General features: G+C 35.5%; 1 protein-coding gene across 1 annotated transcript in view; it reads right to left on the minus strand.

The window, feature by feature from the left end:
* PDZD8 (PDZ domain containing 8) overlaps positions 1–20430 on the minus strand; it is an 80044-nt gene that overhangs the window by 32546 nt on the left and 27068 nt on the right. Inside the window, exon 3 of the mRNA XM_035029904.1 lies at positions 5889–5991. Coding sequence (XP_034885795.1) covers positions 5889–5991 — 103 coding nt within the window. The remainder of the gene's footprint in view (positions 1–5888; positions 5992–20430) is intronic.

A 20430-nucleotide genomic window follows, 5' to 3' on the forward strand; every position in this document is an offset into this window, starting at 1 on the left:
TGTGCTGCCCAGTATAGGAGCTACTAGCCACATGTGGCTACTGAGCACTTGAAATGTGGTTAGGATGAACTGTGATGTGTTGTAATTGTAAAATATGCACCAGATTTCAAAGACTTTAAAAGGGGGGAAAAAAAAAACCTCCTCATTTTTTATGTTGATCACATGTTGAAATAATAATGTTTTGGGTATATTGGTCAAATAAAACATTACTAAAATTAAGTTTACTCATTTATTTTTGCTTTTTAAAATGTGGCTACAAGAAAATTTAAAATCACCTAAATGGTGTACATTTTATTTCTATTGGACAGTGCAGTTTCAGATCATTTGTGAAAACTGATCAAAGTCCTAGACTCAATCACTCAGGATATTATACCTGGTCATCTTTGTTCTTAAGGCAGCTCTATTTGTAACAAAACATTCTCCTGCTAAAGAAATGATTTAGGAACCTTTCGTATAGTTCTTCATCAAAAACTTTGTGAAAGTTGAAATGCATTTACTGTTTCCATTTCTTCTATATGCTTGTTTAGCACTGTAATATTAGATAGGGAATGCGTTTCCTATATATTGTACTTTGTTCCAACTGATCATGTGCCCTCTACCAAGTGTTTCCTGGATTCAGTTGCCCCAACCTTTACTCTGAAAGTATAGGGAGACTCACTGGGCTCTATAATAAGGCAGATAGCCTCTGAATCAGGCTCAATCTTAGGCAGTTGAGCATGGCTCATCTTATTATAAAGGTCGTCCTTCCATTCAGATCTCATCTCCCTACAGTTTCAGAGCTCTCCCTGCCTCTGATTCCACTACCACCACTCCCAAACTGTCTTCTAATTATTAGAATACCACTCAGTCCAGTCTTTGTAGAGTAGTGGGATTTAATAGAACAAGTATAGATCCTCTAGGCAAAAGGCTTTGGCTCTCTGTATATGAGCAAAGTATATAACTCATGTTATATATTTGGTTCCCATGCCTCTCTTCTTATACTTACAGTTCCTTGAAAATAAGGCTCATTTCCTCAAATGCCTTTTTAATTGTAAGGGTATGTTTAAAAAGAAAATTGAGGAAGGCTGATATAAATTATTTATCTTTCAGAATCAGATCCTTTAAAAAAAAAAATGAGGTTTTTGATTGGGAAGTAGCAGTGAAGAGAAGGAAAAGTACCACTCAGGTCAAAACAGAGATAAACTCTAGACTCTAGGAGGTGAATTCTTCTGATTTCATAATCTGCAGTATGGCTGACCCTATCTAAAGCCTTTCTTACAGCAGCTGCCAATTTCAAGTTGCCAGTTGACACCATATAACCCTCTGATAGGAATATACTCATTCTGATTAAGAGTTCCAAATTATCTTTCATGGATTCTCCCCAAATGTCAGTTGAACGCTCATCAGGGATTTATTATTTTATCTTTCAGGCAGATCTGAAATATCATGACATCTCCTAATGCCTTTAACCGCAGTTCCCTTCGGAACCTGTATATTGGGCTCCAGAAGACATGAAGTGCTTCTATTTATACTGAACACACGACTATTCCAATATCTCCTTTCTGCCCATCTACTGTACATTCAGAGACCCAGAAGATTCCTTTCTATTTACTTGTCCATTTCAAAACAGGAAGAAATCCATATTCTTTTCCATTACTCGCTTATATCCCAATATAAGAAAAAGTCCCTTAAAAATAAGTCCTCAGACAGATTTGAATATTTTCTTATGGTAAGACTGTGGGTTGGGCACCTAAAATGCATTCATAACCCTTTACTCGTGCCTTCTACTCTACAAAGGTTGGAAAACTAAAATGATTCTCCATAGTTCCCTGCTGTTGAGGACACTGAGTGACTCAGTTCTAGCCAATGAGATACAAGTGGAAATCCCTGGGAGGAGCTTCCAGGAAAGCATTTAAAAAGGACAAAACCTGGCTGACCTGTGCCTTTGGCATGCTTTAGACCTCACCCCCCCCCCTTTTTTTAAAGATTTTATTTATTTATTTGAGAGAGCAGGAGCAGAGGGGAGGAGCAGAGGGAGACAGAGAAGCAGACTCCCCACTGAGCAGGAAGCCTGATGCAGGGCTGGATCCCAGGACCCTGAGATCATGACCAGAGCCAAAGGCAGATGCTTAACCAGCCAAAGGCAGACGCTTAACCGACAGAGCCACCCAGGCACCCCCTAAAGCTTTTCATCTATTGTTATTATTAGTGATCTTCCACTATCCAGCAACATGATAACATACATTATAATGCTTTAAAGACTCAAAGGCACATTTAAAATATGGAAAGAATTAAGTTTCTTTCATTCTACATATGCACTGAAACTAGTGGCTCTCTTCACTGAATAAATCTCAACACTTAAAAAACGAATTTAAGCCTGAAAACCGTATTTATATAAAGATAGCTTCTAAACTCATCAAATACCTTCTCATACTTATTTTTGTAATGATGTTTTTTTTCTATCCCAATTTGCAATATATTGCAAATAATCAAATCCTAGCCTGCAATCTTTTATGTAGCCCTAAAGAACACAATGAATTTTTCTCCCTAGAGTTATTAAATTCAGACATATGTAATTTAATGCCTAGAGACACTTAACCGCTGCTGACATTTTTGACACCGTAATTAGTAATCTAGAATTCTTTCTCCAAAACTATTTATGACATATGTGAAGACCCAAAATCGTAACTCAAGATTAAAGTCTTACTAACCTTTTCTGCAAAATATTAAAGCTGTCTAATCTCATATTTTGCAAATGTAATAAAGGAAAATGAAAATGCCATTAGCAATGGCAAGTTATGACCATTTCATACCTGGATAAAACAATAATGCTTTTTCATGTATTCATGTAATTCTGAACTGGTTATTTTATTCCTCTGAGGAGTTGCTTCAAATTGTTTGAGACATAACTTAAAAGAAAGCTGAGGTACGAACAACCACCAAAGAAATGAGAGACTTTCCTAAAAACCACTATTTTGACCATGTCATTCCTGTGCTCAAAATCTTTAATAGCTCTCTACTACTTTCATAAATTCAAACTCTGTGGCCCATCCTCCATTTCCAGCTTTACTCCTCCCTATTTTCCCACCCTGATCAAAATTACTCTATTTATTCCAAAAGAATTTCATACTACTCAATTTTTTGTAAGGATATGCACAACAGTTATTGTATAAAGAAATTATGAAATTTAGAAGCAATTTAAGGTCAAAGGAACATCCAAAGAATACCACATTATCATTAAAAAAGTAAAAAAAACCCTGATGAATCACAGATCTGTACCCCTGAAACAAATAATACATTATATGTTAATAATAAAATATATATATATTAATTAAAAAATAAAGTAAGATTCTCAACCAGAATTATAGACAACCTCAGATATTTAGAATACAACTGAGTCTGACATATATACCTAAACCTAGATATTCCAGAAAGAGCTCAAGTACCTTCTCTAAAATATGGGGACTGAAGAAATCCCACATAAGTACACATCCTATTGTACATATGCTAGAAATGTGATTCTACCTTCGGATAATATGGAGTTCAGAAAAATAAAACATATGTGGTCTGATTAAAAAAAAAAAAAGTCATGTTCTCCAAGAGCATGGATATATGCTTACAGACCTATTTTAAAAATTGAGAACCATGACTATTTTTTAAAATGTTACAAAGAATAACAGGTTATTCAAGAAACCAAAAGCACATCATTACTACTAAAAAACAGATAGGTAGCATAGTTCAGAAATACCTATTCACCATAATGAAGACATAACAGAGAAATAGTTTTCCTAAATATCAGCTACAGATAATAATCACAGGACTGGCTATATTGCCACCAAGAGTTAAATGTAATAGAAACAACTAAATATCTAAGTTATTAAATACATCTTTAAAGAATACAACTATAGGGCGCCTGGGTGGCTCAGTTGGTTAAGCGACTGCCTTTGGCTCAGGTCATGATCCCAGGGTCCTGGGATCGAGTCCCGCATTGGGCTCCCTGCTCTGCGGGGAGCCTGCTTCTCCCTCTCCCACTCCCCCTGCTTGTGTTCCCTCTCTCGCTGTGTCTCTCTCTGTCAAATAAATAAATAAAATCTTTAAAAAAAAAAAGAATACAACTATAATTTATTCCTGCAAAAAAACTATTGATGTGCTAAATGGATCTTATCTTTCAAAAGACTAAAAAGTAACTCCAGCGAGGTTTGGGGGTTCCAAGAAGCACTCTTGGAATTTTATTACCACCAAACCTATAATATTTCAGTATATACTTAATAAATGAAATAAATTATCTAAAAAAAGGGGGATATGGTTCCTTTAGGGCATAGACTGCCGCCCGCTCCCACCCCTACTTCAGCCATAAAATTCTGGAACTCTGGAAGTTTCCATTGTGAAACTTCATGGGCTTAATATAGAAATTCTGTAGACAATTTTGATAAATGCTCTAAATCTTCAATAGACTACTAGATTTATGCAAAACACAAGAAAGCACAGAAATAATTGCTATTAAAACTGCTATTCAGAATATTCAGAAACTACCAACTCACTTTGGAAACAAATTAACCAATACCTAGTGACAATTTTTATTCATATAAGAACCCAAAGGATTCAACAAGTCCAATTAAACCATGTTGAGAGCAAAGGACTATTTCTGTTTAATTCTAGCATTTAGAATATTTTAAAAGCCTTTACAATTTTTTCAGTCTTGTAATAGTCCTTTAAAGAAAGAAAAGAAACCAGAACTCTAAGTCCTTCGTATACCAAAAGTATAGCCCAAATCCATTCTCTTTTCTCTATTTTCTCAGCTACCACCTAGTTTTAGTAACCAACACTTCCCCTAAATGCCTCCTAACCGACCTCTCTCTAGCTTTACTCTTGTCCTCCTAGAATCCTTTGTCTACACAAGCCGAACATTTTGTGCAAAATGTACACAAGATCATATCACTTGTCATCTTAAAAGTCTCCCACCACAAATAATGAAATTCAAACCCCTTACAAGATGAAAACGTGACTCTCTAGCTCTCATACCATGCTCTAGCTATGTACTAGCTCTTTTTATCCTCAAACTCATGCGCCCTCACACACCTGTTGCTCCCTTTGCTAGAAATGCCTTCCACTCCCTCATTTCCCCAGACTCTCCATGTGGCTTGCTCCTCTTCAGGATTCAGGCCTCATCTCCAGTGTAAAGTCATCAGACTTAGCATATAAAATCTGGGTAAATACTTTTAAAAAAATTATTCACTGTTTATCTGAAATTCTAACTGGGGCATCCTGCTCCAGTGTCATCTCTTTAGAGGTTTTCCCTATTAATCATCAAATCTGAAGAATCTGCTCTATCATAATCCTATTTTCTTCATAGTATCTGTCAATCTCTGGAAATTACCTTGTTCACTTCTTTGGTTTACCCATTTATTGTCATTTTCTACCTCCATTCTATAACATATAGTTCACCTCTCTCCTCTAACCCTTATGCCAAACCTCTACCCCATGCTAGCACCACAAAAACAGGGTCTTTTCTTGTTTTGAACTGTTTCCCAAATCTAACACAGCACCTAGTACAAAGTAAGCACTCATAAAACATCTACTGAATGAAAGAATGCTCTAAATGATATATGCTACAATATGAATGCTTTCTAAGGTGTTTAGAATTACTTCCTTCTAATTCCATCCCTGTGAAATAATTTTAAAGTTCCAGAAGGAAAATCAGACAAGGTTTCTAATGCAAGCAAGTGATCTGAATATCAGTTTTATGTGATTCATTTTATTACTATTGTACTGCAACAAGACAAATAAGAGCTGTTCAAAATTATTTGTACATGACCAGAAGTAACTCTATAAATATAGAAACATTATTAAAGGTATGCTTATAGAAAACAAACTTTATAAGAATGTAAAACTATGCAAATCCACTGTACCGTCTTAATAGAACTCCTTTGTTTTTCTTCCCAAACACCACTGCTCAACTCGAGTGTACAATGAATATTTGCCTCTCTGTCATAGGATCCAAAAATGAGTAACCTGCAGTATAAAAATAAAACAAGGAGACTATTATAACAGTTATACACAATAAAATTTTTCTCTGATTATATCAAGAAATAATAAATTACTCCATTACTATTTATAATTTTGGTAACAGGAAAAAAAAAAATTAAGTCAAACACTTAGTACACCCTCTAGTGGAAAAGTGAAGTAAAGCTAAAATTAGGTGAAATTCCGGGACAAGCTGTTTCTTACAGCTAAGTCAAACAGAAAGTGGTATGTATTCATGAGGCAAACAAACTGACCAGACAGCAAAAGCTTCAGATCTTCAAATCAGACTGTTGAATTTAAAAACTAAGTTGCAGAGTGATATACATAGTATCATACCACCTCTGTAAAAATTAACACATTCATAAAATAGTACAATATAGTTGCTTATGAACACACCCACACACTTATCCATCTAACAGTGTGACTTCAGGCAAATTATTTAACTTCTCAAAAGCCATCTCTTTCTCTGAAAAATTCAGGGCAAAAATAATAACACTTAGAGCTGTTGTGAGAACAAAAGAAGACAATGCATACAAGGCATTTAGTATAGCACCTAGCAAACACTAAGTGTTCCATAAGTGTTTGCTATTTCTATTATCTTGAAAACAATTGTCAAGGAATAACAGCATCATCTAATTTTACTGTTTAATATTCAGATCTAAAAAGGAGATCTCAGGCCCAATCTTGAGATGATATAAAGCAGTTTTATTATTGAAGGAAAAAAATATTACCCACATGTCTAGCTTCCATATTACCTGTCTTCTAAATCAGAACATAAGTCTACCAAAGTATTTCAAGAGTAAGCTTGAGAATAGTTTTAGCGTTAATCAACATTTTGACTGCTACTCTATTACTTTATGTCTACACAAAGATCATGGGGATAGAAGTGAGATAAAAAAAAAAAGGTAGATAAAACTTTATTAGAGTAATATGAGAAAACTGTGTCCTAAGGTTGGAGACCACTAGCAAATCATGTCCATACTTCACAAACTGGCTTCATAAACTAAAAACCTGAATAAACTCATGGCAAAACAAAAACAAAACCAACCCTAAATTTAAATAGTTTTTTTTTTAAAGATTTTATTTATTTATTTGACAGAGAGAGACACAGCGAGAGAGGGAACACAAGCAGGGGGAGTGGGAGAGGGAGAAGCAGACTCCCCACAGAGCAGGGAGCCCGATGCGGGACTTGATCCCAGGACCCTGGGATCATGACCTGAGCTGAAGGCAGTCGCTTAACCAACTGAGCCACCCAGGCGCCCAAATTTAAATAGTTTTTAATCTTAAAAGTAAATTTAAACTTAGTGCTTAACAGCCTACTGCCAAAAAATTAAGAGTCATAATTATAAAATACTAAGTTTAGAAAAATGAGAATTTTCATTCATCAAAGCTCTGCTGCCACCATCTGGTCAAAAGAGTAAACTATCTATAGGTCTTTACTACCATGCACAGAAGGCTATGCACCAAATTCCCAGAAAGATATTAAAATTCCCAAAAGATAATAATCTTCAGGATTCAGGAATGAGAAAGCACATTTATCAGAACCCTTCCCTGAAACCACAACACTTTTATCATATTTTTATAACACCTTTTTAATGTTTTTTAAAAAGAATAACACAAAATTTAACAAATGATTAACTTAAAATGAGTCACAGAACTAAATATAAGAGAAGAAAACATAAATTCAAATCTTTGTGACCCTGACTTAGGCGATGGTTTCTTAAGATAGGACAGCAAAAGTACAAGTACCAAAGGGAAAAAAAAATAAATGGGACTTCAACAAAATTAAAATTTTTGTGCTTCAAAGGACATCACCAAGTAAGTGAAAAGACAATTCACAGAATGGGAGAAAATATTTTCAACTTAGGTATCTCATAAGGGTCTAGTATAACTCAATTTAAAACTGGACATTTCTCCATAGAAGATATGCAAATAGCCAATAAGGACATGTAAATAGGCTCAACATCATTAGCCGTCAGGGAAATGAAAATCAAAACCACAGTGAGATATGCTGCTTCACACTTTTGATTAGATGGCTAATCAAAAAAGGAGACAAGTACTGGTGAGGATGCAGAGAAATGAATACCTGTACTTTGCTGGAGGGAAGTAAAATGGTGCAGCCACTTTGAAAAACAGTTTGGCAGTTCCTTCAAAAGTTAACATATGCATAGCAGCACATCCATTCCTGGTATATAACCAAGAGAAATGAAAGCATACATTCATGCAAAAACTTAACATGCATGTTCATAGTAGCATTATTCTTAATAGCCAAAATGTGAAAACAACCCATATGCCCATCATCTGATGAAAAGGTAAATAAAATGTGGCATATACACACGATGGAATATTATTTGGCAATAAGAGGAAATGAATTAATGATAAATGATATATGCTACAATATGAATGAACCTCAAAAACATACTAAGTGAAAGAAGCCAGTCACAAAAGACCACATACTGTATGAATCCACATTTATATGAAAGGTTTGCAGTAAGCAAATTTATAGAGACAAAGTAGATTAGTGGTTACTTAGGGCTGGGGAGGAGGACTAGGGGGATTAGGGACTGACTGCTAATGGGTATGGGGTTTCTTTAGGAGGGACAAAAATGTTCTAAAATTAGATTGTGATGATGGTTGCACAACCCTGTGAATGTACTAAAACACAATGAACTGTACACTTTACCTGGATGAATTGTATGGTATGTGAATTATACCTCAATAAAGCTGATTAAAGAAAAAAGAATAAGGTATGATCATGACAATGAATAGTAATGATTAGGGTTACACTAAAACTTTTAAACATTTTAATATTCGTTACAAAAAGATATAATAAATACTTGGCTTATCATTACTATGAATCAATATATTGTGACAAGATTCATATTTCAATAAAGCATAAACATGATTTTTATCTGGTATTTGATAACAGAAAACATTAAAAGGGTACCTTGAAACCAAATAAATTCCAAATGAAAATCATTTAAAATACTGAAATACCACAAATATTTAACATTTAATAGTTATTCTTAACAATGAAATTTTAAAGTACACAAAGCATTAGTTGCCCTGATAAACCTGATCCCAGACACAGAAAACTTTCATTTTGCATTGCTAATAACTGGTCCAACTGTTAAAAGTATTTCCAAAAATAACTCCAGATTGGCTGTTAGGGTTCATTTTGCTTCAGATAACTTTCTTTTTTTAATAATGAAGATATTTTCCTTGACCGTCCAGAATTTGGTTTTACCACTGAAATAGATACTGCTTTTATTAATTCTGATTTTAGATCAATTTCTGGTTCTATGTCAGAGTATCCCACAACATTCACTTCTTCTCTACGTTTCTTCCATTAAAGCGCTTACAAAGAACTGTAGCCTATACTGAATATTCAAGTACCAGAAAAAGCCGGGAAACATTATTAGTACTCTAACAAAGTAACTGCAGTTTCTCTCAGAAAAGTTAACAACACAACACAGAAGCTTGTGTCGTACTGCCCATTTAAGGATTTATTTTGCTTAGAAAACTTATGTCTTGAAAAAAAAAAAAAAAAGCATCATTTCCTAGGGTTTGTATATACTATGTATGTAAATTTATTAATATTTATTTTGTTTGCAAGAATGACTCCCAATTAGCAGACAGGGCAAAAGCTGCACCCAAGACTGACTGCTCAGACCATGACTGTTCCCCTCTATAAACTCCATATCTGGTCCTCAGGACACACTTCCTATCAGTGTCTCCTGTGCCTACTTGTGACGTGTAATCAGTGGATTCCTGCACCCAATAATGACTATGTTGAATGCTAAGCTTTAATTCTCACAGAAGAATTGTAACATTTCCCCCCATTTTCTTGATCTCTTGAGATTTGGAAAAACATGTAAATTTCTGGAGAAATGCCAGGAAGAATTTCCTACCGAAACACAAGTACCAGCTAGTTAGGTGAATTTAGAAAGCATTTGCTTTAGTTTAGGCAGAATATTTAAAACAAGAATCAATTTTCATCCTACATCCCTATGCACTTACAATTCAGTCTTGAGTTAAACAAAGGCTTTCCATTCAGATTATATAAGCACCAGAAATACATGGTTACAATCACTGGCTAATACATATTTTGAGTCAAATGAACACTCAATATATGCTGAATAAGCAAGAAATGGTACAAAAATTTTTTACTAAACTACTTTGAAAGGGTAAAGAGTCCATACTGCTGAACAAAATGACAAAGGAAATTGCCTTTAGACCCCTGTCTCCTGAAAGAGGTATTATTTCCAAGTTCAAAAGGTTAATTTTTCTAAAGACAGAAGTATATTGAAACCTCATGTTAAATATAAACACAAACACCACCTATCAAGAGACAGAATTTATATGACTCAAGACCAAACCACTGAGAAAAGGAAAGTAATTCCCAATGTGCCCTTCTGTAAGAATCTCATTTTACACCAAAAAGGAAAAATAAAAATCCTTTTTTTTTTAAATGATTAATTTGAAAGGAGTCTTGCACCTGTAGGGAGTCAAGTAACAACTCACTGGTTGTGAAAAGAATCAAACGTAGCTGACCTCCTCCTATACAGGCTTAGGGCCTATACTACCCCTCCCTTCCCCCTGAAACCATCCTACTCAGAACTCAACTCTCTTATCTCTGACAAAGACTTCCAAACCTAATGTCCAGTCCTTGTCTTTTTCCTGCTTTGCTTCTTTTTCTTTTTTAAAAAGATTTATTTATTTTGAGACAGAGAGAGAGAGCACGCGAGTGGGAGGAGGGGCAGAGGGGGAGAGAGAGAATCCCAAGCAGACACCACGCTGAGCACAGAGCCCAACCTGGGGCCCAATCTCATGACCCCGAGACCATGACCTGAGCTGAAATCAAGAGGTGGAAGCTCAACTGACTGAGCCACCCAGGCACCCCTCTCCGCTTTGCTTCTAAAACCCCAAGTTTACAGACCACTTGTACAGGGAAATCTCACCATACCCTACACTACTAAAGATATATGAAATCACATTCATCTCTGAAAAAAGCACCTTTATTTCTCACACTAGTCCTAAAAGGCAGTAGCTGTGTCTTGCTCTTTATAACCTCCAATATCTAGAAAAATAATCAATACTCGATGACCAAATCGAAGTCAATTTTACCATAATTTTGCTCAACTCAAATCTTTAACAGTCATTTGCCTCCCCCACCTATACCCATCCACATATTCAGCCACTCGGGAAACCCTGTCCTAGTTATCCTATTTGTCCCTTTCTTTCTGTCCCTACTGATCCGTATCTTTTAAGTGCTTACCTCTTCACCTTTACCCTGTTAACACCTCTTAATTAGGCTCTAGGGCTTTAACCTTTCTCTCTATGCAATCTACCTTATAAGTAGCAATCTTCTTAAAACAAGTGTTTCTTAATATAACCTTGAGACACCTTCAATAATTCCCTCTGATTAAAGGATAACTATCTTGGACTTTTCTGTTAGCAAATTTGGCCCTGATTTTTCACATAAACATCTAGCAAATTTGGCCCTGATTTTTCACATAAGCATCTATATTTCACTCAGACAGGTCCCTGAAAATACAAATTTTCACTTTTGTCTTATTGGCTCTTTTCCCAATCACCTATATGATTTTATTTTTTTTTTGTTTTAAACTTTAATTTAAATTCTAGTTATTTAACATATAGTGTAATATTGGTTTCAGGAGAATTCAGTGATTCATCACTTACATATAACACCCAAGTGCTCATCGTTAACAAGTGCCCTCCTTAATACCCATCACCCATTTAACCCACCCCCACCTCCCTCCCTCCATCAACCCTCAGTTGTTCTCCATAGTTATGAGTGTCTTATGGTCTGCTTCCCTCTTTTTCCCCTCTTCCATATGTTCATCTGTTTTGTTTCTTAAATTTCACATGAGTGAAATCATATAGTATTTGTCTTTCTCTGACTTATTTTGGTTAGCATAATATACTCTAGCTCCATCCATGTCGTTACAAATGGCAAGATTTCAATTCTTTTTGATGGCTGAGTAATACTGCAGTGTGTGTGTGTATATATATATATATATATATATACACCCCATCTTCTTTATCCATTCATCAGGTGATGGATATTTGGCCTCTCTCCATAGTTTGGCTATGGTTAATAACATTGCTACAAACATCGGGGTGCAGATAACCCTTAAAATCTGCATTTTTGTATCCCCTGGGTAAATACCTAGTAGTACAATTGCTGGGTCACAGGGTAGTTCTAACTTTTTTTTTTTTTTTTTAAAGATTTTATTTATTTATTTGAGACAGAGAGAATGAGAGAGACAGAGAGCACATGAGAGGGGGGAGGGTCAGAGGGAGAAGCGGGCTCCCTGCTCGCGGGACTCGATCCCAGGACTCCAGGATCATGACCTGAGCTGAAGGCAGTCGCTTAACCAACTTAGCCACCCAGGCGCCCCTCTATTTTTAACTTTTTGAGGAACCTCCATACTGTTTTCCAGACTGGCTGCACTAGTTAGCATTCCCACCAACAGTATAAGAGGGTTCCCGTTTCTCCGCATCCTCACCAACATCTGTTGTTTCCTGTGTTGTTTATTTTAGCCATTCTGACAGGTGTGAGGTGGTAGCTCATTGTGGCTTTCATTCGTATTTCCCTGATGATGAGTGATGTTGAGCATCTTTTCATGTGTCTATTAGCCATCTGGATGTTTTCTTTTGAAAAATGTCTATTCATGTCTTCTGCCCATTTCTTAATTGGATTATTTCTGTTTCTTGGGTGTTGAGTTTGGTATGTTCTTTACAGATTTTGGATACTACGCCTTATCAGGTCATTTGCAAATATCTTCTCCCATTCCACAGGCCGCCTTTTAGTTTTACTGATTGTTTCCTCTGATATGCAGAAGATTTCTATCTTGATGAAGTCCCAATAGTTCATTTTTGCTTTTGTTTCCCTTGCCTCCAGAGATGTGTCTAGTAAGAAGTTCCTATGGCCAAGGTCAAAAAGGTTGTTGCCTATGTTCTCCTATAGGATTTTGATGGTTTCCTGTCTCACATTTAGGTCTTACAAAAATTTTGAATTTAGTTTTGTGTACGGTATAAGAAAGCGGTCCAGTTTCATTCTTGTGCATGTTGCTGTCTGTCCAGTTTTCCCAACACCATTTGTTGACGAGACTGTCTTTTCTCCATTGGATATTCTTTCCTGCTTTGTTGAAGATTAGTTGACCATATAGTTGTGGGTTCATTTCTGGGTTTTCTATTCTGTTCCACTGACCTATGCATCTGTTTTTTGCCAGTACCATACTGCTTGATGACTACAGCTTTGTAATATAGCTAGCTGAAGTTCAGAATTGTGATGCCTCCAGCTTTGCTTTTTTTTTTTCAGGACTGCTTTGGCTATTCAGGGTCTTTTGTGTTTTGAAACAAATTTTAGGATTGTTTGTCTAGATGTGTGAAAAATGCTGGTGGTATTTTGATAGGGATTGCATTAAATGTGTAGATTGCTTTGGGTAGTGCAGATATTTTAACCATGTTTGGTTAAATCCATCCAATCCATCAGCATGGAATGTTTTCCATTTTTTTTGTGTCTTCAATTTCTTTCATAAGTGTTTTATAGTTTTCAGAGTACAGATCTTTTACCTCTTTGGTTAGGTTTATTCCTAGGTATCTCATTATTTTTGGTTGCAACTGTAAATGGGATTGGTTCCCTGAGTTCTTTTTCTGCTGCTTCATTATGGTGGGATTATATCAAATTCAGAGTTACAGACCTTTATAGTTATAGATGTAAATAGCTTTAAAGACCTGAAGGAATAATATTCAGCAACAATTCCAAGTAATTCCTCCCATTTTTCAACATCATTCACACAAATTTAAATGTCTCATATTTGAGCTAATTTCCTCTGAGCTCTCCTTTCATTATTAGTATGCAAGATCTGTCCGAAGATCTTCCTGAAAAGGTAACATTTTAAAAATAATGACTTGCCCTCAAACAGGTAAAAAATTTCCAAAATTTGTATATTTCTAACATAAAATGAAAAATTTTTGGACCAGATTTTTCCTTGGTAAGATTTTTTTTAAGGATATAAAGATAACAGAATGAGGGATTTTGGAGTCAGACAAACCTAGATTCAAATTCTAGACAGGACGTGTTGGGCAAGTAACCTATAGATCTCAATTCATCATCTATAAAATAGATGTAATAATGCTAACTTTGTAAAGATATTCTGAGAGCCAGAAATAATGAATGCAAAGTGCCTATTATATGTTATATACCACAGGTAATAAATGCTATTAATAACAATGTAAGTATTTGCAGGGTCATGCTCCCAAATATCTTCAAATTTAGCTAGGTTTTTTCCCTTTTTAAAAAAGATAAAATATCATGGGGCGCCTGGGTGGCTCAGTTGGTTGAGCGACTGCCTTCGGCTCAGGTCATGATCCTGGAGTCCCTGGATCGAGTCCCGCCATCGGGCTCCCTGCTTGGCAGGGAGCCCGCTTCTCCCTCTGACCCTCCCCCCTCTCATGTGCTCTCTCTCTCTCTCTCATTCTCTCTGTCTCAAATAAATAAATAAAATCTTTTAAAAAATAAATAAATAAAAATAAAAAAGATAAAATATCAAACATTAAAGTAAATACAGATAATATAACAACACCCATTTATCAACTACTCAGAGAAAAAAAAAAGTTACCACTAGAATAAAAAATAACCAAGTGAATAGAATCAAACAATACTATAACCTAAATGAAGGATTCACAAACCAATGCAAGGTAGAAATTATTTTGTGGTTGTAACTTCTAAAACAGCTTGTCTTGTAAATGAATTTCAAAATCCATCATGTTAACAGGCTTCTCTACAGAAGAACTAAACATTTTGCTATATAACATGGACATAGTGCCATTAAAGGATTAATTCCTACTATCAAAATGTCACCTTGAAGCTGCCTCCCCTAATACAAGCATATCTCCTTTTATTGTGCTTCACTTTATTGTGCTTCAGAGATACTGTGCTTTTTACAAATTGAAGGTCTGTGTCAAGTCTAAATTCTAAAAATGTTTGATTCACAAAACAGGAAGAACAAAAAGGACAGAGGTGCAAAAAACCAAACCGAGCCAAACAGATGAGACAAAAAATAAATGGCAAAATGACAGACCTAAATATAACTTAATCGTTACATTAAATGTGAATGAACTAAACAGTCTAATGAAAAGGCAGAGATTGTTAGACTACACATAAAAGAACCATTTATATTTAAATATAAAAAAAAAAAGACTGAAAGTAAGAAACTGTAGAAAAAAACACAGAAACCATACAAACAATAAACATAAGAAAACTGTAGCATCTTTATCAGTTTAGACAAAATAAATACCAAGACAAGAAATATTATGAAACAAAAAAGGACCCTTCATAATGGTAAAAGGGTCAGTATGTCAAGAAGAAATATGCACCTAATAACTACAAAAAAGAGATAAACTCATAGTCATGCTTGAAGATTTATACACACTTTTATTCAGTAACTGAAGAACTAGACTAAAAAAATTAGTAAAGATACAGAAGATCTGAATGACTGTACAGGCACCCCTTACTTTGAGTTACTACATAGAACACTGTCCCTGCTTTGCACTGTTCTGATATGCAGGGTTTTGGTTAACATAGTTCCATGTGGAGTAAGGACTGTCTGTATATGTTTTTGTATAATTTTGGGTTTTGGAAGTATGTTAATGCCCCACATATTAAAATAAGAATCAATAAGGATGGAAAGGCAGAGGTGGGAGGGAGGGAAACTGAAACTGAAAGCAAACAGAAAAGAATAAACCCAGCTATATTTCAAATGCATAACATAACACGCTGAAGGGGGGAAATTAATCTAATTCATGAAAATAGTACTTGACCATATGCCCTTAATCTTGGGTAGAGTGGGGGAGAACCGCAAATAAATCCTGAATTTCTTTTAATGTTTTATTGTTATGTTAATCACCATCCATTACTTCATTAGTTTTTGATGTAGTGTTCCATGATTCATTGTTTGTGCATAACACCCCATGCTCCATGCAGAACGTGCCCTCTTTAATACCCATCACCAGGCTAACCCATCCCCCCACCCCCATCCCCTCTAGAACCCTCAGTTTGTTTTTCAGAGTCCATCATCTCTCATGGTTCGTCTCCCCCTCCGACTCCCCCCCCCTTCATTCTTCCCCTCCTGCTATCTTTTTTTTTTTCTTAACATATATTGCATTATTTGTTTCAGAGGTACAGATCTGTGATTCAACAGTCTTGTACAATTCACAGCACTCACCATAGCACATACCCTCCCCAGTGTCTATCATGTAGCCACCCCATCCCTCCCACCACCCCCCCCACTCCAGCAACCCTCAAGTTTGTTTCCTGAGATTAAGAATTCCTCATATCAGTGAAGTCATATGATACATGTCTTTCTCTGATTAACTTATAAATCCTGAATTTCTTTTCGTAAGTATGTTTTCTCTACTTATACAGACAAAGCAAGTCTGAAACTATCTGAGAGGTATTACGGGATAAAGCAAATGAGTAAACTGCTGATGTTACTGGGAGCCAGGGTTCAAGGGACAAAAATATGAAAGGAGCAAAAACCAAGGCACAGAACAACCCTATGAGAATGAACTGGAATTGGATATATTGGGTCAATTCACGATTTCTAAATTATATATGTGTTGTATATATTATATACCTGTAAGTGTCTATACATTTATGTATTTGTTAACTGTCCACTAATGGGGCCTCTGATTATATATGAGTAGCAATGACTATACCCAACACCCAGATCTTGATTTTTAGTATTATTTTCTACTAAAAGGAACCAAGGCTCTTTGGAAAAATAGCGGATTCTAGGACTGAGACAGAGAAGATACAAAATGAACCTAGAACAATTGTTATACCACAGAGTGATAAAGACCTTTAAAAAAAAATAAAAAGAAGCAAAAAAAGACAAGTTTATGTCAGATGCAGCATACCGGAGCCAGTTTGAAGAGGCTCCCAGAGGCCCAATTCGGGACAACTTAGGCACCAAATAATTAAGGAGAGTCAAAGAAAAAAACAGGAATCCATGCATCCATGCTGATAATAGATAATTAGGGAATAAGGGAAGACTCCTGGTAATAGAGTAGAATGTCAACTGCTGTGGTTTTCTGTCTTTGTGTTAACATTTGAAAAAATTTTAAATGATGTATTTTTGGAACCCAGTAAAACAAAACACTTTAGAAGTTAATGACAAAATATAGACTTTAGAACAGTGTGACTCAGTGAAGAACTGACCTTAATCAGAATTTCCTATCTATAATTAGGACAGGCTATCCTAAATATACTGCTTTAGAGTACAGAACTCTCACACAACAAAATTTCATAGGCTTTGCATTCACCAACTACAAACTTAGTTTGTTTAAAATATAACTGGTTGATAAAATAAGCCAAAGAAAAGAAAATATATCTATTATATCAATGTCTTTTAACATAAAGATGTATATGACAAATCCCATCTAGAATTTGGTGCCAGAATTTCTTTTCCCCTGAAGAACATGTATAGTACACCAGAAAATAAGAGCTAAGTAATCCATCAAGTTTCCTTTGCTGCCAGAAAATTGATCTTTTCTTCTCTATATGGTTATTTTTTATATAATTTATCTTCTATTTAACTGCACATGGGCATATATTTTCTCTGCAAAATACCTCAAATCCTTTAAGATGGAATGTAATTTATGAGATAAATTGTAAATCTAAAAATAATCTCAATATGATTGCAACACGAATGTTTAATTTAGTCTTCTAATAGCAGTGCTATGAATACAGCAATTGAGTTCATCTATGGTTAAAAAAAATCAGCTATAGTCAATGCAAAAAAAATTCAGAATGACTGTTTTTAAAAAAATTTGACAAATACAAAGTGTTAGAACCAATTTTTACAAGTGAAGTTGTGTTTCTGCTCCCAAGATTTTAATCGGGAAATTCAAAACTATATTTCAGATAATTAGAAAATAACTTCCCTTTACACCGCGAGACCCTTTTAAAGCAATAAAATTCAAATTCCAGGGGGCACCTGGGTGGCTCAGTCAGTTAAGTGTCTGCCTTCGGCTCGGGTCTTGATCACAGGGTCCTGGGATAGAGCCCTGCATGGGGCTCCCTGCTCACTGGGGAGTCTGCTTCTCCCTCTCCCTCTGCCAACTCGTGCTCTCTCTCAAATAAATAAAATCTTAAAAAAATTCCAGTTTTCACAACCAAATACACAAAGAAAAATATACTTTTGTTTAAAGATTTGTTTTCTTCTTGATAAATACTATGATTATATTAAGGCATAGTAACAGAGACTACTGGGGCGCCTGCGTGGCTCAGTCTGTTGAGCATCTGACTCTTGATTTCAGCTCAGGTCATGACCTTTGGGTTGTGAGATAGAGCCCTGCACTGGGCTCCTCGCTCAGCATGGAGTCTGCCTGTCCCTCTCCCTCTGTTCCTATCCCTGCTCCCCCCCATCACTTGCGCAGTCTTTCTCAAATTAATAAATAAATAAAAATCTTAAAAAAAAAAATATAGGCTACATCTGTCGAAGGCTTGCTATGCAGTAGGCACTGCGGGTTATGTACCTTTCTCTGATCACAATTACTAGCAAGGCAGCAAGCATCCTTGCCCATTCTAGAGATGTGCAACTTGTATAAGGACATACAGCAGTAAGAGCACATGGCTAAGATATGAACACAGCACTTTCCACCTCAAATGCCAGTATTATTTCCACAACTCCAATATTTTCAGTAAAGTTTGTTTTCTATGGATACTTCTGATTCGTTTCCTCATCGGCAAATGCATTTAAAAATGCATTTCCCTCTGTAAGTCTGAAACTACATCAAAATAAAGTTTAAAAAACGTCCTCACAACACAGCCATTACTTCAAATTAAAAAGTTTAAGAAAGAAAAAGAAATCCTCATAGAAAACTATGGTTGTCTGGGGATAATGAGTTTGATGTTCTATTTTATGGACTTGGGAAAAAAATTACTGAAGTTCTATTATTTTTACCAGATTCAAGGTCAAGTTCTACAAGCCTAGGAAATAAGCATTCATAAGAATGTTAACCTAAAACTATTAACAATAGTAAATGATACATATGACATTATAACAACTTGAACATATACGTCTCTTTCAAGCAAGAAAAATGTGAATATGCATGTCTAAAAGCTAAAAACCCAGGAAACTTTAACTCATGACAGCATGCTAATTTGAAACAACTTTATCCACATACAAATGGTCCACAGAAATGTTTTAATTTTAAATGTTTATGTTCTTGCGGGTCCTGGGTGGCTCAGTGGGTTGAGTGTCAGGTCATCTCATGGGTCATAGGATCAAGCTCTGTGCTCGCTGGGAGTCCACTTGAAGATTCTCTCCCTCTGTCCCTCCCCCCAAGCACATGCTCTCCCTCTCTCTAAAATAAATAAATAAATCTTTAAAAAAAATGTTTATGTTCTCTTAAAAATTTGATCATTCAATAATTTTATTCTATTTGCCTCAAACCTTTTCATATCACTAAATGAAGTAGTCATGGTAAAAAACATCTCAAGGGTCTTAAACCTTTAAGTTTCCAAAATTGAAATGATAAGCATTTTTTTTTTGTCCTCCCTCCAAAAAAAGGACACTTATTTTTTCTTCTACTTTCTTTACAGTGTCACTTTCTTTCTGCTTTAGAGTTTATATCACACAAAATGAGTTTACATTCAGGAGCAGGAAAAATTATTAAAATATAAATGCTTAGATTACAATAATATGTCCTCTTTAGTTTAAATCCTACAAACTTGGGATCCATCTGACCTGAGAATTCTACTTTTTATACTAAGAAAATAGTTTAGAAGAAAAACAATGTAAGTAAGATTTTAATGAGAATGAATGTTAGAATTCAATTTGAAGACAAAAAGGCAGGGATGAGTAGAAAACAGTAATTTATTCTTTCCTTCATAAACAATTTTAAGTAATCCTTAAACTGTGTGAAAATAACACAGCACCACAATACTAGGTAACTTTACATGGTGGGGTTTATAAAGATAGTGACTGGAAAACGCTTTAGATAGTGTGCTTCCTCCCAAGATATAATCAATCTATAACCCCACCAGCAACATTAAGGCAAAAGAACTAGTTTTTAAAAATTCCTGGCACACTCTTAAATGAATAAGTAAAATCTAAAAAAAAAGGGGGGGGCACCTGGGTGGCTCAGATGGTTAAGCGCCTGCCCTCAGCTCAGGTCATGATCTCCAGGTCCTGGGATCGAGCCCCATGTCGGGCTCCCAGCTCAGCGAGGACTGTGCTTCTCCCTCTCCCTCTGCCTCTACTTCTCCCCTGCTTGTGCTCTGTCTCTGTCTCTCTCTCAAATGAATAAATAAAATCTTTAAAAAATAAATAAATAAAAGTTCCTAGCACATTATCTCTTTATTACATATCATCTACATCATAGTAAACA

The sequence above is a fragment of the Mirounga leonina genome, unplaced genomic scaffold, assembly GCF_011800145.1.
Source record: "Mirounga leonina isolate KUSES-001 unplaced genomic scaffold, KU_Mleo_1.0 Mir_114, whole genome shotgun sequence".
Classification (NCBI taxonomy): domain Eukaryota; kingdom Metazoa; phylum Chordata; class Mammalia; order Carnivora; family Phocidae; genus Mirounga; species Mirounga leonina.